The sequence below is a fragment of the Ornithorhynchus anatinus genome, chromosome 20, assembly GCF_004115215.2.
Source record: "Ornithorhynchus anatinus isolate Pmale09 chromosome 20, mOrnAna1.pri.v4, whole genome shotgun sequence".
In the NCBI taxonomy this organism is placed as follows: Eukaryota; Metazoa; Chordata; class Mammalia; order Monotremata; family Ornithorhynchidae; genus Ornithorhynchus; species Ornithorhynchus anatinus.
Genome location: NC_041747.1, coordinates 3445511 through 3470184, shown reverse-complemented (window position 1 = coordinate 3470184; position 24674 = coordinate 3445511). Strand labels below are relative to the sequence as shown.

The window sequence follows — 24674 nt, the reverse complement described above, 5'->3', positions numbered from 1 at the left end:
GAGGAAATGAGAAACGCACACACGCGTCATTTGAAGCCCTCTCGCAATCTGAACTGAATGGTTCTGGCACCTAATTTCAGTGGGAGTCTACAGAGCCAACACTGTCCAAGGAGCCAGAAATCCAAATGGGAGAGGGAAGGTGCCTCAGGTCCTCTACCTCCTGCCCCGCCCCACGGCCAAATTCAGGGGAGGACGGTGGATACCCACGGGGCTGGGCGGACACCCGGAGAACCCCCGGTGTCGGACGAGGGCGGTCCGGGGGGCCGCCAAGGGTGAACTGCTCTCTCCCGAGACGGAAAGAGCCGGTTCCCGCGATACTCACACAGAGGGGCAGGGAGGTCGTAAACAGCGTAGCGCAGCCGGGAGCCGGCGCAGAGCTCCCGTCGTCCGTGCACAGCTCGGGCACGGGGGTGAGGTGCGGGCCGTTGCCCCGCTCCCAGATGTACAGCGCGATCTGTCGAGATGAGAGGACGAGACTGAGGGCGGGTGCCGGAGCCCCCGAAAAGCCAAAGGTCGGGAACGATACAGGATAAGCGGGAGGACCGAGAGGGGATGGGAAACCCCCCCGCTCCCAGGCCTGTAGCCTGCACCACTTTTATACTCTTATTACCTCCTCCTGCCTCAAATTTATTTTAGAGTCCGTCTCCCCCGCTAGAGTGTAAATTTCACAAGGAGAGGGATCGTGCCCATTTACTGTCTCTCCCCAGCACTTCGTACAGCTAGGAGAAGCAGCGTGGCTTAGGGGATAGAGCACGGGCCCGGAGTCAGAAGGTCGTGGGTCCTAATCCCGGCTCCGCCACTTGTCTGCCGTGTGGCCTCGAGCCAGTCACTTCACTGTGCCTCAGTTACCTCATCCGTAAAATGGGGATTGAGACTGTGAGCCCCACGTGGGACGGGGACTGTGTCCAGCCCAATTTGCTCGTATCCACCCAGCGCTTAGTACAGAGCCTGGCACATCGGAAACACTTAATCAATCCCACAGTTATCGTTATTATCACGGTGCGTTGCACAGAGCAAACTTTGGGCAAGTACTACTGTCTGAGGGCCTCATCCCAGGCCTGGGTTTCTTGTCTCGGAGCCGTCCGGTCGCAGCGCGAGTGACCAGTGGCCCTTCCCCTTCCGCTGCCCGCCAGCTAGGAGTCGGGAAAGGCAGACCCCCGCCCCGAGTCTGGAGCTCCTACTAGAGCTGCTCAGACCCCTCTTCTGATTTGTGGCGGTGCCCGGCCGGAGTCAGGCGGCCCCACGGGGTGCTCCGGTGCCCCCCCCGGACCACCGCCCCGCACCCGGCCCGGGGAACGACGACTCGCCAGGGCTCTCGGGACGCTGTGGCCCAGCTGATAGGGAGGGCCTGAAGCGGACGGCTCACCCGCCTCCCCGGTGGCCTCGTTACGGACGGAAAGGGGAGGCTTCACGCTCTGAAATGCTGACCCGCCACAAGAGCCCTTCTGAGATGAAAGAAGTAAAATCGGACCTACCTCGTGTTTTAAATCTATTGTAAAGTCGGACTTCGGGGATTCGGTTTTTAGCCTCTTGGTGAGCCTACGAAATAGAGAGGAGGTAACTGTTCGGGAAGATAGAGAGGCAACGTACTCTTTGGACTCGGTATACGATCGGCAAAGTTCGGGGTGGCGGGGGAGGGTGTTCTGCGTTTCGAGATCTTAACCGGAGTCCGGTGAACTACTGGCTGAACGCTAGAGGGTAGAGAATCGCGCCTGTCTACGCGGACCCTCTCTACGCACTGGACTGTGAGCCCGGGTGGGAAGGGCGGGTCCGTGTCCGCTCTGATTAGCTTCCGCCGACTCCGGCTCGTAGGACGGGGCCTATCATACGTAAAGGCGAACCACTAAAACGTCCATCTTTAGGAGTCAGGAACGACCCTAAGGACGGTGAGATTTCATGAGCGCCTGCTCCTTTGGCTGACGGCCCCTCTGACGTCACGGGCACTGGGAGGTCACCCCCGGAAACCAGGACACCCCAGGACCTTCTCTTCTTAGCCCAAGGTGGGGAGAAAAGCCACCTTGGGCTACGATCTGCTCAAAGTTCCTGATCCCGCCTTTTCTAATTTCTGTTCCCTGGGCCGCTCTGCCTTCTGCTACAGCGCACATCATCTGAGCTTCTCCGTCAACCCCTTCTCGGTGGGTTGGTCTTCCATCCCTAGAATCCGCCCTATGGGTCGGTTAGGAATGGGCAATGGCCGCCGCCAGGGACGCGAGGTTCTTCGCAGCCTCCGAGTATTCGTTTATCAAAGTCCAACTGTATACCGGTCGCAATTTTCCAAAGGAAATGTCCCTGCTAGACCGCAAGCTGCTTTAGGGCAGGGACTGTGCCTATGAGGAGCAGCGTGGCCTGGTGGAAAGATCACGGGCCTGGGAATCAGGAGTCCTGGATTCTAATCCCGGCTCCACCACGTGCCTGCTGTGTGACCTTGGGCAGATCACCTGACTTCTCTGGGCTTTAGTTACCGCATCTGTGAAATGGGGATTAAATCCTACCCCTTCTTAGACCGTGGGCCCCACGTGGGACAGGGACTGAGTCCAACCCGATTACCTCGTATCTACCCCAGCGCTTAGAACAGAGCTTGGCTCATAGTAAGCGCTTAACAGGTACCATTATTATTATTAGTTTGAACTTCACCGCCCCTTCCCAAGCACTTAGTACAGTTCTCTGCACCAAGGAAGGGCTCCAGAGATATTAATGACCGATTTCCAGCGTGTCGGCGTTCCTCTCTTACTTGTTCACGAGCGGCATGCTGAGGGCCCATCCGGCGGCAAAGTCGGGAAATTTGAAAGCGGTGGGATTTTCGGCAAAGGCGTAATGGTGGATTATTGTGGATTCCTCGTCGTGTAGTGCCTTTCCTAAAAACCACTCCTGCGATACGGACGGGAAAAAAAGTCTCTGAAACGTTTAGAGAGGCGACTCGGCCGGCAGCGTATCTACAGCTGAAAAATCACAAATACCGGGGCGGGCCGTGGAAGATGACTGACTCGCAGCAAATCCACTTCAGAAAAATGGTGCTTGGTACTGGAAAAGTTGCCCAATTTCACAACCAAACAGAACTCCTGGCAACTTTGTGTTGGATAAATGCATTCCCTAAGGTGGGTGGCTGGTCTAGGGAAGCCAGGTCCGATCTGGAGAATCCCCCGGAAAGAGCAGCCCTAGAGAAAGACTGGCTGTAGTCCTAGAGAAGCAGCGGGGCTTAGTGGAAAGAGCCGGGGCTTGGGAGTCAGAGATCGTGAGTTCTAATCCCTGCTCCACCACTTGTCAGCTGTGTGACTTTGGGCAAGTCACTTCACTTCTCTGTCCCTCAGTTACCTCATCTATAAAATGGGGATGAAGACTGTGAACCCCACATGGGACAACCTGATTACCTCTATGTACTATGTGCCAAACACTGGTCTAAGCGCTGGGGCACATAGTGAGCACTGAACAAATACCATCATCATTATTATTACTACAATATAAACGTAAACAGAGACATTCCCTGCCCACGGCGGGCTTACAGAGTAAAGGGAAGTGGAGTCTCGATTCCTGGGGGGACAGTGGGGAGCCTGGGTCAGGGCTGGTTGGGCGGAAGGCGCTGTTCCCGAGCTTCCAGGAAGAGGCCCCGGGCAAACCAGCAGACAACGCCAATTCCGGGTAGTTGGTGCTCCTCCTCGAACCAAAGGGACAGAACCTGTGCAGCTGCCAAACAAAATCACATCTGGAGAATAGCTAAAGGAAGGTGGCAGTAAGATTCATTGGTTACCTTCCTATTAGAAACTAACTTGGGTTTCCAAAGTTTCTAAAGAATCACAAGAAACCCATATTGGTGTGTGGGGTAGTTTTAAAAAAAAAAACAACCACCATCTGGAATTGCAAAGGTATTTGTGTAAAACCAGGGAACAGGTCACTGTTATTTTGTATTTCCCAAGTGCCTAGTACAGTGTATCACACCGAGTGGGAGCTCTATAAATCTTTCCATCATTACTAGCAGTATTTCAACGATAGAAACTGGAAGCCTCTACAGATCCAGGAGCTACAGTGCAACCTCCCAAAATCCTGAGTCGTCACCTCCCAATTTTACATCTTAAAATTGAAAAGGCCAGCGCTTTGGTTCACCCCCTGGAGCCCCTCGTACAAGTTTAAATCCTCTCAGAGAGCTTAAAATCGCATTTCACCTTCAACTGGTCATATCTTTGGAGTGTTTCCAGGAGCTTGGGAATGTGTATTCTCGTCTCTTCCTCACAGAAGAAAATCCAGGATGAGTTTCTGCCATAAGCAGCGGAGAAGCTGAAAAACAAACCACAAAAACATTATTGGCAGCAGATTCTTCCACGACTAGGTTTAGTAAAGGACTGAGATTAGAAGCGGGGGAAGAAAGTGGGGGACAGAGTGAAGCGAGACTCCCTTGCACATTTCTCCTCAAATACACATCTAGTAACAGGAGAATGCGGCTTTAAGCGTCTTGCCAAGTACTCTATTTCCTCCTATTTATTTTCCCTGCAAGCGTCCTGGGCTGGAAGTCGGAGGCGACGACGAAGCTTTGCTCATCAGCTTGTAGCTGTCTCTTCCACCTCTGTTCAGAAGCCAATTTCTATGTCTTGACATTTAACCGTTACCCCAGTTGGCCTTAAACGTAGTCCATATGGCTGTGTCGCCATGACCCAAGAAAAACGTCAAATGGGAAATGCCGAAACGCCCTTCTTTCGCTTACCGACTCTGAAAGTAACGATGTCTTGTTAGACTGCTGCCTTTAGATCTTTACACTCTACTGTCTTCTTCTTTCCTCTTATTTACTTTGGTGTCTGGCTCCCCGCTAATGTGTGAGCTCCTCGAGTGCGGGGATCATGTCCCCTACCTATACTGGACTCTCCCGACCGTTCAGTCCAGTGCTCTGCACGCGGTAGGTGCTCAGCAGGTACTGCTGACTGAATCGCTTGGGGAAAGAGGGTCATCCCCCACGCAAAAGTTGGAACATACTTTGGCACCAGTGGAAGGATGGTCCATGCTCCTTCGTGCCTGGCCACCTTGTGGAGGAGGATCACTGTGGGCAGCTCCTGCAGAGAAAAACAGGATGGAGAAGAGAGAGGAGGAGAAGAGAGCAGGGAGAGAGAGGAGTCCACTGTCAACATGACCATCCGACTCCCAAACCCCTGCTCTTGCCACGAAACAAGCTGCTTCGTGAAACCCACTCCCAGGCAGTCCAGCAAACAGACTGATTATTCAATCTATTCAATCCCGTCTTCCCGGACCAAACCTCCGGAAGGTTTCTAAGCCTCCCGCTTGCACTAGGGGTTGGGAAACCCAATGAGCCGATCCCAGAGCGAGCCATTGCTCGCAAACATCTGTTTAACTTGGTAGTTTCTTCTGTACGCCCCGGGTGTTCCCGTGTGGGACTGAGAGAGATCCAGCTCTCCATCACCTGGGGCCCTCCTACCTCACCTCCCTTCGCTCCTTCTACTGCCCACCCCATACACTCCGCTCCTCGGCCGCTCACCTCCTCACTGGGCCTCGTTCTCGTCTGTCCCGCCGTCGATCCCTGGCCCACGTCCTAACACTGACCTGGAATGCCCTCCCTCCTTACATCCGCCAAACTCTCTTCCCCTCTTCAAAGCCCTGAGAGCTCACCTCCTCCAGGAGGCCTTCCCAGACTGAGCCCTCCCTTTCCCTCTACCCCTCCTCCCCATTCCCCCTCCTCCCTCCTGCTGCTCTATCCCCTTTCCCTCCCCTCAGCACTTGTGTATATCTGTATATATTATTTATTACTGTTATATTAATGATGTGTATATATCTAGGATTCTATCTATTTTGATGGTATTGATGCCTATCTACTTGTTTTGTTTTGCTGTCTGTCTCCCCCTTTTAGACTGTGAGCCCGCTGTTGGGCAAGGATTGTCTCCATCTGTTGCCGAATTGTATTATGTACCACTGTACACAGTAAGCGCTCAATAAATATGATTGAACGAATGAACTCCTCGTAACTTTCTTCCGACAGATTTATTAGGTAGCCGTCGGGAACCTAGTCGGTTCAGGCTACATTAGGTAACTCTCGATGCTACTGAAATCAAGCAGCAAGGACTGCTGAAGGGAGAAACTCAAAGGGAGAGATTTCCAGCCGGTTGTCTTTTATCGTGACTGGTCTTTTCCACGGCTACCGCTTTTCTGGAACAGGAAGCCGTGTGCCTCGTTTGCTTCGATTTGGTTTTGGGAAATAAATCGATCTCCTTGACAAGTGTGAAAAGCTGATGACGGCCAACCTGAGCAGAATGACAAATGGATTCATCCCCTTCCCAGGTGGTTCAGACCTGTTCTGAATGTACCTCTTGCATCACCCCCAAAAAAGCCAAAAAAAAACCCCAACAACCACAAAAAATCCTAAAGCATTCACTTCTTCCTACCGGTTCAAAATCAAAAAGGATATGCCTGACTTCCCGTTTTTATTCTGAGAATATGGGCTTATTTTTATTTTTGCTGTTTTCATATCAGATTTGTGGCACTCAGACTCCAGGATCTATGGGTCTCTCCTTTAAAATTACTAATGCAAGCTGGCCTGTGCCTTTAAATCTTCATATGACTACAAAACTGTCAGTTTGGTGGGTTTTTTTAATTCCGGTGAAGCCACTTCATTCTCCTTCTCCCCACAAAAACAGCATTTAAAAGGGAAAGGATCAGGCTCGCTCTGAACAACTTCCAAGACTCAAGTCATCTCTTGTTTCGATAATACAGAATTTTGACTAGACTGCAATTCGGCACAGGACAGAGAAACGCCCGATCCCATTGTAAACCTGCCGGGAAGGACTGTGGGCTGTGAAAATCTGGGTGGAGCAGAAAAAAATACCCGGGAATGGCCACTGCTCTAAAATGGAGTAGTTACAAATTTCAGACCTAGGCTTAAAAAAATGAAAACAAAACACCAATTTTAAAAAAAGCAGGTGTTTCCAATGAATGTGGGAAGGAGGGCAGCAATTAGTGAAATTTGCATGGTCTTACTCAAACCAAAATGAATTAACATAGCAAATCTGCCCCTTCTAGATGAAATGTGAGCGGTGTGACTGTGGGCAAGTCACTTAACTTCTCTGTGCCTAAGTTACCCCAACTGTAAAATGGGGTTTAAGACTGAGTCTCACGTGGGACAACCTGATTACCTTGTATCTACCCCAGCACTTAGAACGGTGCTCCGCACATAGTAAGCGCTTAACAAATACCAACATTGGAACTGAAAAAACACTGTCGTATGTCCTGCACTAGCATCTAATTCCCCATTCCCCTAGGAGATTTATGTTGCAAAACTAAATCACTTTACTGGATGAGAGGCTACTTTAAGAACATAAAATTAAAGGAATACCTTCAGGTTGAAATAGAACAGGTTATTTTTGCCTGTAAGAAGGAAAAAACCTCCAATGCTTAAAAACCATTTAAAAACACTTCATTTTTACCACTAATATTCCCATTTTTCTTAAGTTTTAATGAAGGTTTTTTCCTGATGGGAGGGAAAAGGTGGTGGGAAAGTTAAAAAAAAAAAAAAAAAGAGGGCTATATTTCAAACTGGCAACTGTACACTTGTGCCTGCCAGCTATTAAATAATTTTTCAGTCAGCGATCTGAGATTAATGACAAAACACTGATTCGGTTGCTGACCCTCTGGCAACCAATTGGCTCAGTCAAAAATCCTAAACTCCCTTCTAGACTGCAAGCACACTGAGGGCAGAGAATGTGATCGTTATATCATACTCACCCAAGCGCTTAGTAGAGTGCTCTGCACACAGTAAGGGATCGATAAATACAACTGATTAAACCGGATTACAGTTTACCTGCCACTTAATGAGGGTTAAATTTCGGCTCTTTCAGGTAGAATCAAGCATCTCAGAATTCCCCACTCACCCCAAACCAACCTAGCGAACAAGAAAGAACCAAATTCCCATCCGTTTTACTTACATAAATGAAGACAGCTAAATGTAAATATACCCGAGATATTTTCAATTTGGGGGCTTTCCACAATTTTCAATCATCTGATGACTTTTACCCAAGTAGAAAAGCCAAAAGTTCCGAGTCAGGGAATCAGGATATTGATACTTGATTATACCCACAACTCTTTCAACAGAATAGCTCATCTGAACTCCTGGCTAATTAAAAAAAACCCTCTAAAATTAGGCAATGGGAGGGGATTTGATTTCTTGCCCTTGCTGGAGACTAGCCTTTGGATAAAGTCTCCAGCCAGCTCGGAGCAATGGAGCTGCTAGCTTCAAAGCCTTCCTGAAGACAGGAAAAAAGGTTAGCGCTATTAGCAAATTTGCAAAGGCTGCCAGGTCGTATAATAAAGTCGTCGTCTCAGTGCAGAGGACGAGGACAAAAATTGGAAACTGCTTTTCTTCTAAAAGCTGCAGATCTTAAAATGAAAGAATAAAAACCCAGCTGCTGACACTCAGATTTCACTGAATGATTATGTACAATTGGTTCCCGGCGCTACAATTGAGCCAACACTCAGTTATGAAAGTTTGCATTCAACCACTGACCGTGAAACCAACTGGAAGTTAGAATCTAAATGAGTGGAAGTAGTCCCCCGCTAAGTGCGGAGAGGGGCTGCGGTGCCACGGCTCATAAAACCGAGATGAAGGAAAAAATCAAGGGTGGCTAAGGGTAAGTGGCAAACACAGCCAGGGAGTCAGAGACGAACTGAGATAAAACATCAAACCAATTGAAACGGTAAAGCTTTAGGAGCCCACCCAGGCAAAACGGTTTGAGAAGAGCTCGCTGAGGCTGTGATTTGGGCTGGGGATTCAGGCTTTCCTGCCCACCTGGCAGCGTTACCCCTGGCCGCAATGGCCCCCTCCCTTCGTTGCAGGCCCACGGGTGGGCGAGTGCTCAAGCTGAGGGTCAGAGAGTGACACGGTCCAGGGCGGTGGGTGGGCAACCTCTTCTTCTCGAAGAGGAAAAGTCTCCAGGGGGCGGGCACGGCCCACGAGGCAGCTTAGTCTTGACTTGAAATGCGGCGGTTGTTCCCAACCAGTCGCACCGAGTGCTTATATGTGCAGCCCTCTGTACTAAGCGCTTGGTAGAGAACAATAAATCGGAGTTGATAGACTCTCCCAGCCCAAACCTATTCTGGCTCACCGCCTTGGGGGAAACGGGCTTAACTATGGCAGAGAGGACCGGCGGTCACCGAGGAATGAAACTAGACTTAAGTCTTTCCCTGGCAGAAGGTCGAAGGGGAAAAATTACCACATCACAAAGACCGCAAAAGCACCAAACACTCCCCACAGTTAAGCTCCACAAGAAAACTCCTTCAGGGTGAAAGTCTCTCATTCATTCCCTATGGATGAATTTCTGATCATCGAGTCCAAATAGAAGCAGACGATCTCTTGGGAAGACGGACCAGAGCCCTGTAGATTGCTGGAAGCAAATGCTTAAACAGCCGAACAATTGGAATCCCTTCAGATCGCCGATTCAAGTTCAACTGAACGGGAACAAAGAATCCAGCTAACAAGTAGACCTGGGGCAACACGCTCTGCCCCTTCCTGTAGCAGGGTAGCTGGGGTGAAGCCGTTTCTAGAGTAAGACTTACAATTAATTAACTGGGTTTCTGCTATTCCTACAGGATAAGTGCACTCCAAGGGAAAGAACAATTTAAACACTCTGATGGGGAAGGGAGCACTCCTGGCTTTCAAAAATGGGAAGATGAGGCTAACGAGACACGTGATTTGAACCCCAACTCCTTATTGCTTACTTTTTGGAATCTGTTTCTCCAGAGCACGGGCTTTGGAGTCAGAGTTCATGGGTTCGAATCCCGGCTCGGCCACTTGTCAGCTGTGTGACTTTGGGCAAGTCACTTAACTTCTCTGTGCCTCAGTTACCTCATCTGTAAAACGGGGATTAAGACTGTGAGCCTCACGTGGGACAACCTGATTCCCCTGTGTCTACCCCAGAGCTTAGAACATAGTAAGCGCTTAACAAATACCAACATCATCATCATCATTACCATAAGCGGAAGATTAAAAATCTTACCGTCGCCTGGATGACTTAAGGGCATATATGATACTGTAAGTCCATCAATGGGCAGGGATTGTCTCTATCTGCTGCAAATTGTACATTCCAAGTGCTTAGTGCAGTGCTCTGCGCATAGTAAGCGCTCAATAAATACTACTGAATGAATAATTTCCCCTCATAACTTTACCTGGCCTCATTTTTACTTCCCTAAGGGGAAACTTGATACAAGAATGAAAACAGAAATGGCAGCTACAAAGGTAACAGGAAAGCTTGGCTTAATCAATCACCACCACAGATGGGAGTGGCAAATATCTTTCTTACTCAACAATAACCAGAAATTGTTATTTTTTAATTTAAAAACCAATATTGCCACCTAGTGGTACTCGAAATCAAGTTCCATGTAGTAGGATTTAGCAAACTGAAAATACCGACAAAGTCACCAAGTATGCATTTTATGCTTCAACCTCTAATTCGGGGAGGTTTCCTGACTTTTAATTCCAAGACAAAATGGCAGCTGACAGTAAAGATTTCCCCCTCGCACCACACGACTCCAGGACACCTCCTGATTCTTGCAAATCCCCTATGATCTCGGATGTCCGGGGAATGATCCGGTGGAGAGATGTGGCTTAGTGGAACGAGCACAGGCTTGGGAGTCAGAGGTCATGGGTTCAAATCCCAGCTCTGCCACTTGTCGGTTATGTGACTTTGGGCAAATTACTTACCTTCTCTGTACCTCATTTGCAAAATGGGGACTAAGACTGTGATCCCCACATGGGACAACCTAACCCTGCATCTCCCCCAGCATTCAGAACAGTGCTTGGCACATAGTAAGCGCTTAAATGCCATTGCTATTATTATTATTATTATTATTTGGGAATGCGAGGGGCTCCTTTCCCCAGACCCGACCCACGTAATTCATCTCGCTAGGCTGGAAGGTGTGTGCATGCATTGAAGTAAATTGGGCTAAAGGATAATTACAAGAATAACAATATCCCTGTCCTACATGGGGCTCGGTCTTCATCTCCATTTTACAGATGAGGGAACTGAGGCGCAGAAGAGGGAAGCGACTTGCCCAAAGTCACACAGCAGACAAGTGGCAGAGCGGAGATTAGAATCCAGGTTCCTTCTGACCCCCAGGCCTCTGCTCTGTCCACTACAACAAGCTGCAAGGGTGGAAGGAGTGGCCCGGCTCACCTCCTCCAAAACCTTGCTCTGGTTCCGCGTCGCTTTCTCCGGTGCATAGCGAATGCCCGAATAAGAGACCGTGTCCTTACGTACCTGTCCGAGCTGGACCGCCTGCTGCAAAATGTCGTGCTCCAGTTCTTCGGCTCTCTTGGCGTGAAAAGAATTGCTCTGGCTCTGGATGACGAACACAATTTCTTTTAATTCTGTGAACCAGGAAAAAAAACGTCTGAGTCAGAAAAGAAGCACCATGGCTTAATGGAAAGGGCACGGGCCTAGTAGTCAGAGGACTTCGGTTCTAATCCTTGTTCGGCCACCTGTCCGCTGCCGCGTGTCCTTGAGCAACTCACTTTATTTGCTCTGTGCCTCAGTTTCCTCAACTGTAAAATGGGATTAAGACTTCGAGCCCCATGTGGGACAGGGATTGTGTCCAACCCGATTAGCTTGTACCTATCCCAGCAATCAGTACGGTGCCTGACACACAGTAGGCGCTTAGCAAATAACCATTTTAAAAAACCCAAAAAGCCCCAAGGAGCTTAGGATAGCTCAGAAGGAGATATGCGAGGGCTAGAGCCCCGGTCCGCCCAGCATCGATCCCGCACCCTCCGTTTCGTTGGCCTCCACCCCGTCGGGCTTCCTGCCCGAGGAGTGGCCGGAGACTTACTATGTGCCAGGCACCGTTTCAAGCGCTGGAGTAGATACAAGTTAAGCAGGTTGGACACGTCCCCTGTCCCACATGGGGCTCACAGTCTTAATTCCCATTTTACGGATGACGGAACTGAGGCACAGAGAAGTGAAGTATATCCTGGTGGCAGGAGGACAGACTTTTCCCTCTTAAACCAACCAATTGGTTTAGACTGTGAGCTTGTCATTGGGCAGGGATTGTCTCTATCTGTTGCCGAACTGTCCATTCCAAGTGCTTGGTACAGTGCTCTGCACATAGTAAGTGCTCAATAAATACTACTGAATGAACCAATGGCATCTGAGTAGGTGCCCACCGAATGGCAGAGGGCCTGACTGGAGCCCAGCGTGGAATCTCTCTCGGCAACATTCATGCTTGCCACCGGGAGCAAAAGGAACTCAACCGGTGCTTTATACAACGGGGAGCTTCGCTAACCCCATCGTTATCGTTAGTGCTCCACCGAGCCCTTACCGAGGTTGGGTTTGGGGGTGACGGACACGGTGACGGAGGGAACATCTAAGTCACGGACAAACATAGCCCACAAAGGCAGCGTGGCTTTTTACCAGGTTATGCTTTAAGACAGGGATCGGGATGAAAATTTTCCACTTTCAAAATACCCAGTTACTTACCTAAGTTATTTTCACTTGACTTCCCGCTTCTCTCCCATTTCTAGAGAAAAGAAAACTGCCGTGAGGACTCGAGTGGCAAAGCTGATCAACTTGAGCACAAACTCTGAGCGCGCTTGTGGTTCAGTGGCAGACGGACAGGTGGGGAAGAGAGCTCCTCACTGCACTATTCAGTCAAATCAGACCAATTTATTTTAGAATGAAACCCGGGCCGCGAATCCCTGGGGCAAATGGTTTCTCCTTCCCTTCACTCTTTCTGGGTCGGCACGGAATGGATGGCTTGCTGTGGTCGGGTGGATCGTAAACGGGTGCCAGATGTGCCATTTTCAGGGCACCGTGCCACGTGCCACGCCCCTGCCTGCCCCCTCACCCGTAGTGGTCTGGCCGCGAAGGGCATATGGCCCTCACCACTGACTCGAGAATCAGTTCCTCCATGAAGGTTCTAGCTCCGGACATCTCCACGGTGGCATCGAAGCTCTTCGACTGTGAGCCCCCATCAGATCAAGGACTGTGTCCTCTGACTGCTTGGCAGAGCTTAGTACAGTGCCTGGCACATAGTAAGCGCTTCACAAATACCATTATGATGATGTATGTGAAATAAATCCCCTTATTAAAAAGCACCAGGCAGTCGGGGTCAGTGAGAGGGGTAGGAGGCTAAAGAACAGCTGGGATATAGGGGCTGCCCCATTTTGGTTCTGAGGGAGAAAGATGCCTACCCCTTCTTCTCTCGTGGCACCAGAACATGGCCCCCAGGAAGTGCTTAAAACTAAAATTATCATCATTTTTGTAATCTTTTATGGTACTTGAGAAACACTTACTAGATGCGGTCTAAATCCCTATTTTACAGATGAGGGAACTGAAGTACTGAGAAGTGAAGTGGCTTGCCCAAGGTCACACAGCAGACAAGTGGCGGAGGTGGGATTAGAACCCAATTCCTCTGACTTCCAAGCCCGGGCTCTTGCCACTAAGCCACACTGCTTCTCCAATCATGACCCATACATACAATACCTATTTCTCTTTAATGGTGTTTGTTAAACGCTTACTACGTGCCAGGCTCCATACTAAGTGCTGGAGTAGATCAGGTTGGACACAGTCCATGTCCTACATGGGGCTCCCATTCTTAATCCCCATTTTAGAGACGAGGTAACTGAGGCCCAGAGAAGTGACTTGCCCAGGGTCACACAGCAGACAAGTGGCAGAACCTGGAGAGTAGAACCCAGGTCCTCTGACTTTCAAGCCCGTGCCCTATCCATTAGGCCATACTGCTTCTCTCTACTGGACAATCACCAAAAGAAGGCATTGCACCTTCTGGGCAGAGGGCTAGAATGAAAAGCTGAGCAAAAGGATGCAAAATGGTTCCGGAGCTGAACGTCTGGCTAGAGGCCCTCTTCCCCGCTGGCACTTTTGCCCAACGACCATTTTTCACCTCAAAAGTAACGGGAGCTCTGACCTGCCTGGGCCGGCTACCGAATCTGGATGCTGCCGAATTCCGGGAGAGGGCCTGAAACGGATTCTCCGCAGAGCTAACGAGAACGCTCGGTAAATATTCATTCTCGGAGTAGAAGGGGTGACTAAAGATAGCGGCCTCGGAGGGTTTGAATGGGGCAGTACGGAAGGCGGGGAGTGGGTGACGGAGTGGCAGGTGAACTTTCCGTACCACACGCAGGCAGAGATCATCTCTTGTTCTGCAGAATAAAAACTAAGCTGGTTTCCAGGAGATTCGAGTCCTGTTTATATTTCCGACTCCCGATTCTGGGGACTCCTGACTATCATTACTATTATAATTACAATAATAATAATTTCTTCAGCATTTAAGTGACAAGCACCGGTAATCCCGCTGGACGCAGTCTCTGACTGTTACCAGGCTCGCTGTCTAAGACGTTGGGAGAGCAGGTACCTCATTCCCATTTTACAGATGAAGAAACTGAAGGACAGAGAGGGTAAATGACTTGCCCGAGGTCACCCGGAGGCCAGTATTAGAGCTGGGGTTAAAACCTAGGTCTCCTGACTCCCAGACCTTTCCACTGGGTTACGCCGCCCCTTTTTTGTCTTCTTAACCTCTTAATGACCCCGTAGCGTTTGGGTTAAAACAAGAGGGCCTCGACATTGCTATGGATGCCGACGGGAAACCGTGGTGCCCAGTGTTCATCTAGCAACGTGGGCCGGGTGCAAATGCCGGAAAGAACTGCCAAAGAAAAGCCGGTCGCTTTTCCGACACTGACGAATGTGAATGGTAAAAAGAAAACCTGAAATTGTGAAGGTCTGTCTCCTTGAAGTCCGTCTGACCCATAATTTTTCATCCAAATCATTACCCCCAAATGATATACTTTAAAATCTGACAAAAATCAAACCCCTATACTGTATGTCATGCGAAATGAGAGCCCCATCATCTCACAGGAATTTCAAAGACTATTTTTCATTATCGTTTGATACGTAGAACAGTACCTGTGAATGTCTGACTTCTCCCTTGACATCTTCAGCGGCTTCGGTGAAAGCTGAAAAAAAAAAAAGATTTCTTTATTCAAATTGGCGACGATGATTCATTTCCCCATGTATCAGGGTTCTGCCTCTAATTTAGATCGAAAAAGTACGCAAGGGAGACCAGCTACGTATTTTCATTGCTTCGCTGCTACGGCCCGGGGATTCTATTGCTCCTCTTTGGACACAAAAGTATTTGCTGACTTGAAGCCAACTCACCTTGGCTTGTGGCAAAAAAAAAAAATCAAAAAAAAACCTGTAGCCCAGAGGTAGCAACCGCTCGAATGTAAGCTCGGTGTGGACGGGGAACGTTATCTCCCGACACTGTTATTATTGTGCTCTCCCAAGTGCTCTGTAGTACAGTGCTCTGAACACGGTAAGTGCTCAATAAATAAGACCGATTGATGGTAGCTAGCCCCGTACATATAATAATAATAATAACGTTGGTATTTGTTAAGCGCTTACTATTTGCAGAGCACTGTTCTAAGCACTGGGGTAGATACAGGGTGATCAGGTTGTCCCTCGTGAGGCTCACAGTCTTCATCCCCTTTTTACAGATGAGGGAAGTGAGGCACAGAGAAGTGAAGTGACTCGCCCACAGTCACAGAGCTGACAAGGGGCAGAGCTGGGATTCGAACCCATGAACTGTGACTCCCAAGCCCAGACTCTTTCCACCTATTCCCCACCAACTAAACTATCCTCCCTTAATACCATTTTCAAAGAGCCTTGAGCTTCTTATAACACAAGAACGATGACGCCGAGATGGCTTAAAGCACATTTTAGTTCCAAAGCCCATTCTTTTCGGAAACTAGCTGCGGCCTAGGAGAAAATGATTTTGAGTTTGGCGAAAGTGAAAACCAGCCTAAGATGAATGATTTTAATAAACCGTACCTTTCGCTTTTATTTAATGCCACACTTAATCATGCTTATTCGCTTCTAAAAGCGCCTTCCAAAAATAATTGCTGAGCACGCTGCTACTTTTTCCGATTTTTGCTTTACCACGGACCACTTACACACCCCTTTTTAAATAAAATGTTGCTGTATAACAGCTAATATTCTGGTGGCTTAAAATAAAGATTTTTCTAGTCGTGGTGGAAGCGGAAATGGTCTTTATTAAGTGCCTATTTTGGCAGCAATGCCTCGTGGACAGAGAATGAGCCAGGAAGTCAGGAGATGTGGGATCTAGACCCACCACCACTTGCCTGGTGTATGAATTTGGGTGAGTCACTTCACCCTTCTCTATGCCTCAGTTTCTTTATCTGTAAATGGGGATAAAATCCTTGTTCTCCTTCCCTCAAGCCCCATGTGGGACAGGGACTTTAATCTTCCCTAGGGTTTCACACAGTGCTTAGCATATAATAAGCATGACCGAGAATCAGCTTGGCCTAGTGGATAAAGCCCGGGCCTGAGAGACAGAAGGACCTGGGTTCTACTCCACGCTCCGCCACTTGTCTGCTGTGTGACCTTAGGCAAGTCACTTCACTTCTCTGAGCCTCAGTTCCCTCATCTGTAAAATGGGGATTAAGACCGTGAGCCCCACGTGGGACGGGGACTGTGTCCAACATGAGTAGCTTCGATCTACATCGGTGTTCAGTGGAGTGCCTGGCACACAGTAAGCGCTTCACAAAAATATCATAAAAAAATACATTTTATAAAAACCTGTTATATTTTCTAGTAATTCAAATGAGAAAATCAAGCAAAAAGACCCTGGAATAAGAGGGTAGGGTCGCTTCTTCCTATCACCGCAGGTTTTGCAGATGGTTAGTACTATAGTGGGTGCTCAACAGGCATCCTTGATGATAATGATTTTCCCATGAATTTTTAACTTAAAAAAAAACAAAAACCCAAAAACTCGTTCAGCCTTTCAGAATGCTTGTGACTTACAGGCCTGTGCTCTTTGCCCTAGGCCACACTGACTTATTCCTCTCTTAATGGTCTCCCAAGCGCTCAGTAGAGTTCTCCGCATAGGGTTTGTGCTCAATAAATACAATCGGATTCCCCAAGCGTTTATTATCTCTGACCAGAGGAGAACGTGATGGGGAAGTTGGGGAGAAGCTAAAAGAGATGAGCACAGTGTGTGTGAGAGTTGTTCTGGGGGGAGGTGTCGGGGAAGGAGGGGGAATGGCAAATGATTCTCTATGTGGGCAACCCCTCAACTTTCCACACAAACCCTGTCCTCCCGGGGACTGTGGACAACACCACCATCCTTCCTTTCTCAGTTACCCCATCTGTAAAATGGGGACTAAGACTGTGAGCCCCACGTGGGACAACCTGATCGCCCTGTACCCTCCCCAGCGCTTAGAACAGTGCGTTGCACATAGTAAGCGCTTAACAAATGCCATTATTATTATTATTCCTACCGAGCCCATAACTTTGGCCAGCCTCGGCTCAGCTCTCCCATTCAACCCCATATTCGACCTGGCGGTTCCTTGGCGACATCGCTAGAATCTGCCCTTTCCGCTCCATCCGAATCGCTACCGCGCAGATTCAAACGCCGGCCTGACGACCGCGTCAGCCTCCCTGAATCTCCCCGACGCCGGTCCGTACTTCACTCTGTGTCCAGATCATCTTTCTAAAAAAAAAGGTCCAGACCACGTCTCCCCAAACCTCGAGAACCTCCAGTGGTTGCCCAGCCAACCTCCGCATCAGACAGAAACTCCTTCCCGTCGGCTTTACTCACTCGATCAACTCTCCCCCTCCTTCCTTACCTCGCTGATGTCCAACGACACCACAACCCACCCGCTTCGCTCCTCTAATGCCACCGTATCTCAATCTCACCTCTCTTGCCACCAACCGTTCACCCGTGTCCTCCCACTGGCCCGGGACTCCCTCCCCCTTCCTATCTGACCTTCAAAGCCGATTTGTGCATTCCAAGCGCTTGGTACAGTGCTCTGCACATAGTAAGCGCTCAATAAATACTACTGAATACTAAAATTTTTATCACCTCCAAGAGGCCTTCCCCACTAAGCCCTCATTTCCCCCGTTCCTTCTCCCTTCTGCACTGTCTATAATAATTAAGTGCTTACTATGTGCCGGGCACCGTAGTAAGAGCTGGGACGGGGGAAAGCTAATGAGGTTGGCCATATTTCATGTCTCCCACGTGTGCGGGGGGGGGGGTCCCAGTGGTATTCATTCATTAACTCGTATTTTTTGAACGCTCACGGTGCAGGGCACTGTACTAAGCGCTTGCAAGTCAGCAAATTAATTAGGTAATAATGGCGGGCTGGGATTTGAACCCCAGGCCCTCGGACTCCCAAGCCCCGTGCTCTTGCCACTAAGCCCGTGCACTGGCTTAACCAATGCAAAAATGGTCTCTGTTGCCAAATTATACTTTCCAAGCGCTTAGGGCAGTGCTCTGCACAACGTCAGCGCTCAATAAATACGACTGTATGAATGAATTGTACTTTCCAAGTGCTTAGGACAGGGCTCTGCACACCATCAGCATTCAATAAATAGGACTGAATGAATTGGACTTTCCAAGCGCTTAGGCCAGGGCTCTGCACAGAGTCAGCCCTCAATACATACAACTGAACGAACTGGACTTTCCAAGCGCTTAGGACAGTGCTCTGCACATAATAAGCGGCCAATAAGTACTATTGAATGAATACACACGACTGAACGACTGAATTGGACTTTCCAAGCGCTTAGGACAGTGCTCTGCACATAGTAAGCGGCCAATAAATACTATTGAATGAATGCATACGACTGAAGGAATAAATTGGACTTTCCAAGCGCTTAGGACAGTGCTCTGCACATAGTAAACGGCCAATAAATACTACTGAATAAATGAATACATACAACTGAATGAACTGGACTTTCCAAGCGCTTAGGACAGTGCTCTGCACATAATAATCGGTCAATAAATACTATTGAAAGAATGCATACGACTGAATGAATAAATTGGACTTTCCAAGCGCTTAGGACAGTGCTCTGCACATAGTAGGCAGCCAATAAATACTATTGAATGAATACATACGACTGAACGACTGAATTGGACTTTCCAAGCGCTTAGGACAGTGCTCTGCACATAGTAAACGGCCAATAAATACTACTGAATGAATGAATACATACAACTGTATGAAGTGGACTTTCCTAGCGCTTAGGGCAGGGCTCTGCACACTGTTAGCGCTCAATAAATAGGATGGAGTGAATGAAGTGGGCTTTCCAAGCGCTTAGGACAGGGCTCTGCACATTGTGAGCGGTCAATAAATACTTCTGAATGAATACATACAACTGAATGAATGAATTGTACTTTCCAAGCGCTTAGGGCAGGGATCTGCACACCGTCAGCGCTCAATAAATAGCACTGAGTGAATGAAGTGGGCTTTCCAAGCGCTTAGAACAGGGGTCTGCACATTGTAAGCGGTCAATAAGTACTACTGAATGAATGAACACATACGACTGAATGAATGAATTGCACTTTCCAAGCGCTTAGGCCAGGGCTCTGCACATTGTAAGCGCTCAATAAATACCACTGAATGAATGAATACACACGACTGAATGAATGAATTGCACTTTCCAAGCGCTTAGGCCAGGGCTCTGCACATTGTAAGCGCTCAATAAATACCACTGAATGAATGAATACACACGACTGAATGAATGAATTGCACTTTCCAAGCGCTTAGGGCAGGGCTCTGCACATTGTAAGCGCTCAATAAATACCACTGAATGAATGAATACACACGACTGAATGGATGAATTGCACTTTCCAAGCGCTTAGGGCAGGGCTCTGCACATTGTAAGCGCTCAATAAATACCACTGAATGAATGAATACACACGACTGAATGAATTGCACTTTCCAAGCGCTTAGGCCAGGGCTCTGCACATTGTAAGCGCTCAATAAATACCACTGAATGAATGAATACACACGACTGAATGAATGAATTGCACTTTCCAAGCGCTTAGGGCAGGGCTCTGCACATTGTAAGCGCTCAATAAATACCACTGAATGAATGAATACACACGACTGAATGAATGAATTGCACTTTCCAAGCGCTTAGGCCAGGGCTCTGCACATTGTAAGCGCTCAATAAATACCACTGAATGAATGAATACACACGACTGAATGGATGAATTGCACTTTCCAAGCGCTTAGGCCAGGGCTCTGCACATTGTAAGCGCTCAATAAATACCACTGAATGAATGAATACACACGACTGAATGAATTGCACTTTCCAAGCGCTTAGGCCAGGGCTCTGCACATTGTAAGCGCTCAATAAATACCACTGAATGAATGAATACACACGACTGAATGAATGAATTGCACTTTCCAAGCGCTTAGGCCAGGGCTCTGCACATTGTAAGCGCTCAATAAATACCACTGAATGAATGAATACACACGACTGAATGGATGAATTGCACTTTCCAAGCGCTTAGGCCAGGGCTCTGCACATTGTAAGCGCTCAATAAATACCACTGAATGAATGAATACACACGACTGAATGGATGAATTGCACTTTCCAAGCGCTTAGGCCAGGGCTCTGCACATTGTAAGCGCTCAATAAATACCACTGAATGAATGAATACACACGACTGAATGAATGAATTGCACTTTCCAAGCGCTTAGGCCAGCGCTCTGCACATTGTAAGCGGTCAATAAATACTACTGAATGAATGAATGCAGACGACTGAATGAATTGCACTTTCCCAGCGCTTAGGGCAGGGCTCTGCACACCGTCAGCGCTCAATAAACAGCACGGAGTGAATGAAAGCTTTCCTAGCGCTTAGGCCAGGGCTCTGCACATTGCAAGCGGTCAATAAATACCACTGAATGAATGAATACAGACGACTGAATGAATGCATTGGACTTTCCGGCGCCCCTCCCCCCTCCGGCCCCCGGTTGTCCTCCCCTCCCCCGCCCAGGCGTCCCGGAGCCCAGCAGCCCCGCACCTACCCGGCGGCGGGACGAGGAAGAGGAAGAGGAGGAGGAAGAAGAGGAGGCTGCGGGGCCTGGGGTGCGGGGCCGGCGGGGCCATAAGGCCGCTCGCTCCCCTGCCGCCCTCGGGCCCGAGCCCGAGTCCAGCCGAGCTCCAGCCGAGCCCCCGCCGAGCCCGGCCCGAATCCAGCCGAGCCCGGCCCGAATCCAGCCGAACCCGGTCCGAATCCAGCCGAGCTCGAGCCGAGCCCGAACCCCAGCCGAGCCCCAGCCCGAACCCCGGCCGAGCTCGAGCCGAGCCCCCGCCGAACGCGGCGCCGGACGACGTCCACCGCCTGGGGGCGCTGCCACTCGCCGCCACGAGGAAGGGGAGAAGGGGGCGGGGCCTCCTCCCTCGCTCCTCCAGCCCCCCCCGTCCGGGAATCCGCCGGCGGCAGCGCCCCCTGGCGGCCGGCAGCGGCTCCGCCGGGCTCTCCGTTCGTTCATTCATTCATTCATTCATTCATTCATTCATTCAATAGTATTTATTGAGCGCTTACTATGTGCAGAGCACTGTACTAAGCGCTTGGGATGAACAAGTCGGCAACAGATAGAGACAGTCCCTGCCGTTTGACGGGCTTACGGTCTAATCGGGGGAGACGGACAGACAAGAACAATGGCACTAAACAGCGTCAAGGGGAAGAACATCTCGTAAAAACAATGGCAATTAAATAGAATCAAGGCGATGTACAATTCATTAACAAAATAAATAGGGTAACGAAAATAGATTCATTCATTCATTCGTATTTAATGATAATAATAATAATAATGTTGGTATTTGTTAAGCGCTTACTAAGTGCCGAGCACTGTTCTAAGCGCTGGGGGAGATACAGGGTAATCAGGTTGTCCCACGTGAGGCTCACAGTTAATCCCCATTTTACAGATGAGGGAACTGAGGCACAGAGAAGTGAGCACTTACTGTGTGCAGAGCACTGGACTAAGCGCTTGGAATGGACAATTGGGCCACAGTTAGAAACCATCCCTGCCCACTGACGGGCTCACAGTCTAAACTGTGAAACTAGAGACGCAGCGTGGCACAGTGGGCAAGAGCCCGGGCTTGGGAGTCAGAGGTCATGGGTTCGAATCCCGGCTCTGCCGCTCGCCCGCTGGGTGACTGTGGGCGAGTCACTTCACTTCTCTGGGCCTCAGTGACCTCATCTGGAAAATGGGGATGAAGACTGTGAGCCCCACGTGGGACAACCTGCTGACCTTGTAACTACCCCAGCGCTTAGAACAGTGCTCTGCACGTAGTAAGCGCTTAGCAAATCCCACCATTTTAAACGGGGGAGCCAGACGGCAAAACAAAACAACTAGATAGGCATCAATACCATCAAAATAGATCGTTAGAATCCTAGATATATACACATCATTAATAAAATAGAGTAGTAATCTTTAGAAATATGCACAAGTGCTTGTGGGGAGGAGAAGGGGGAAAGGGAGGGCTCAGTCTGGGAGCGCTTTATTGAGCGCTTACTGTGGGCAAAGCACTCTACTAAGCGCTTGGAATGTACAATTCGGCAACAGAGAGAGTCCATCCCTGCCCAACAACGGGCTCACAGTCTAACAGGGGGAGACGGACAGCAAAGCAAGCAGATAGGCAACAAAAGAAGTAGGCAAAATAATAATAATAATAATGGTATTTGTTAAGCGCTTACTATGTGCCAAGCACTGTTCTAAGCACTAGGGTAGATACAAGGTAATCAGGCTGTCCCTCGTGGGGCTCACACTTTTAATCCTCATTTTACAAATGAGGTAACTGAGGCCCAGAGATGTTAAGTGACTTGCGCAAGGTCACACAACAGACACGTGGCAGAGCCGGGATTAGAACCCATGTCCTCTGGCTTACTACTGTGTGCCAGGCACTGTTCTAAACGCTGGGGCAGAAACAAAATAATCAGGTTGTCCCACGTGGGGCTCCCGGTCTTAACCCCCATTTTACAGGTGAAGATATGTGAGGCCCAGAGAAGAGAAGTGATTCGCCCAAAGTCACACAGCTGACAAGCGGCGGAGGTGGGATTAGAACCCGCGACCCACGGCTCCCACGCCCGGCCTCTTCAATCGTATCGACGGAGCGCTTCCTGGGTGCGGAGCACCGAACTAAGTGCTGGGAAAGTACAAGGACGTTCAAAAGGTGGGGAAGGAAAGAGAGTAAATAAAAGACGAGAAGAAAAAAGCAAAAAAAAAAAAAAGAAAATTCACATTCCACCCGAAGGCTGTGTCTGATTCCTACCTGTGTATTCTTCCCCAGCGTTTAGTACAGGTCTCTGCAGAGCAGTAAATACACGACTAATATTTTGGGGCTCTGCTCCGTCTCCCCGCACCTGTTGGTAAGGCAGGAAAGAGTGCCGGAAGAGAGGATTGCATTAGGACTCGCGGCTGCTTGAAATTTGAGTGAAGCTGCTCCGCTGACTATTTTAAGCTGAAACTTTGGCCTTTTAGCAGTAACCGCCCCGATCTGTCCACTCGCCTCCTTTCCTTTTTTTAGGACACTGAAGAACAAGAGAGGCAGCGTGGCCCAGTGGAAAGAGCACGGGCCTGGGAGTCGAAGGACCTGGGTTTGAATCCCGTCTGCCGTGTGACCCTGGACAAGTCGCTTCACGCCTCTCTGCCTCGGTTACCTCATCTTGAAATGGGGATTAAGACCGTGAGCTCCGTGTGGGACCGGGACCGTGTCCAACCTGATCAGCTTGTATCTACCCCAGCACTCAGCGCTTATCAAATACCATTCCAAATAAAAACTGCCCAGTTTCCAATTATTCGTTGCAAAAAAAAGTTCACTTTGGGCCCCAGGGCCAAGAGGAAGCTTGTCCTTGGAGGCTTGGGCGATCATCCCTCGCAGCAGGAGCTCCCGTTGCCATCTCAACAGCTTGGGCCAGCTGGTGGCCCGCCGGGGCTAAAAATAGACGAGGTTTGGAGGGCGGGAGGAAAAATCTAGGGAGGCTGAAACACGCCTGCGTAGGGGAAGTTTGTGGGAGGAGGGGAAAAGGCCCCGGGTCAATCTTGCTCTTTTGGGGGGCCCTCCCTCGCTGGAGGTTTTAAAATCCAAAGGCGGAAGAGTTGCCCGTCCCCGGCCTCTCCGCTCCTGGATGTCGGGGTGCCGGCTCTTGGGACGGTTCCTATGGTGGCTGACCCTCTGACGCTTTTTTTACAGATCTCTGATCTTCGTCCGACGGGGACCGCTTTTCCTAGGCTACCACCAACTTGCCTAGGCAAGAGAAGCAGCGTGGCTCAGGGGAAAGAGCACGGGCTTTGGAGTCAGAGGTCACGGGGTTCGAATCCCGGCTCCGCCACTCGTCAGCCGTGTGACTGTGGGCAAGTCACTTCACTTCTCTGGGCCTCAGTGACCTCATCTGGAAAACGGGGATGAAGACTGTGAGCCCCAGGTGGGACAACTTGATTCCCCTGTGTCTACCCCACTGCTTAGGACAGTGCTCTGCACATAGTAAGCGCTTCACAAATACCAACGTTATTATTAGTAGGCCTCCGCAGATGGTTTAGGGAAGCGTGGCCACCCGGGGATGTCGGTACACGGCCGCCCCACACGACGCTTCGCCCCGCAGCTTTAGGAGGGTTCGAAAGGCCGTCTAAAGCGGGCCGGGCCCCTCTCTGGTACGGACGCTTTTGTATCCACGATTCTGGGTCGCCGGTCCAACGTGGATATAGTCCGGGCTCTGGTGTGACCGGTATTTTTAATGCCAGGGCCCAGCTGCCTCAGCTCCTGCCCCCCCCCCCCCCGTAGCTCTGACTCCGAGCCCGTGACTGGGCAGGGATGGTCTCTATCTGTTAGCGAATTGTCCATTCCAAGCGCTTAGTACAGTGCTCTGCGCAT

General features: G+C 49.6%; 1 protein-coding gene across 2 annotated transcripts in view; it reads right to left on the bottom strand.

The window, feature by feature from the left end:
- B3GLCT (beta 3-glucosyltransferase) overlaps nucleotides 1-20967 on the bottom strand; it is a 34035-nt gene extending 13068 nt beyond the window's left edge. The window contains exons 1-9 of one of the 2 annotated variants that reach the window (XM_029047755.2): nucleotides 20825-20967; nucleotides 14898-14947; nucleotides 12456-12495; nucleotides 11241-11350; nucleotides 4960-5036; nucleotides 4158-4269; nucleotides 2732-2868; nucleotides 1476-1539; nucleotides 323-454 (exon numbers count right to left, since the gene is read on the bottom strand). In XM_029047755.2, the coding sequence (XP_028903588.1) occupies nucleotides 323-454; nucleotides 1476-1539; nucleotides 2732-2868; nucleotides 4158-4269; nucleotides 4960-5036; nucleotides 11241-11350; nucleotides 12456-12495; nucleotides 14898-14947; nucleotides 20825-20906 (804 nt within the window). In that variant the 5' untranslated portion in view covers nucleotides 20907-20967. The remainder of the gene's footprint in view (nucleotides 1-322; nucleotides 455-1475; nucleotides 1540-2731; nucleotides 2869-4157; nucleotides 4270-4959; nucleotides 5037-11240; nucleotides 11351-12455; nucleotides 12496-14897; nucleotides 14948-20824) is intronic. The other variant, XM_029047754.2, reaches the window with a different exon arrangement.
- Nucleotides 20968-24674: the final 3707 nt, after the last annotated feature.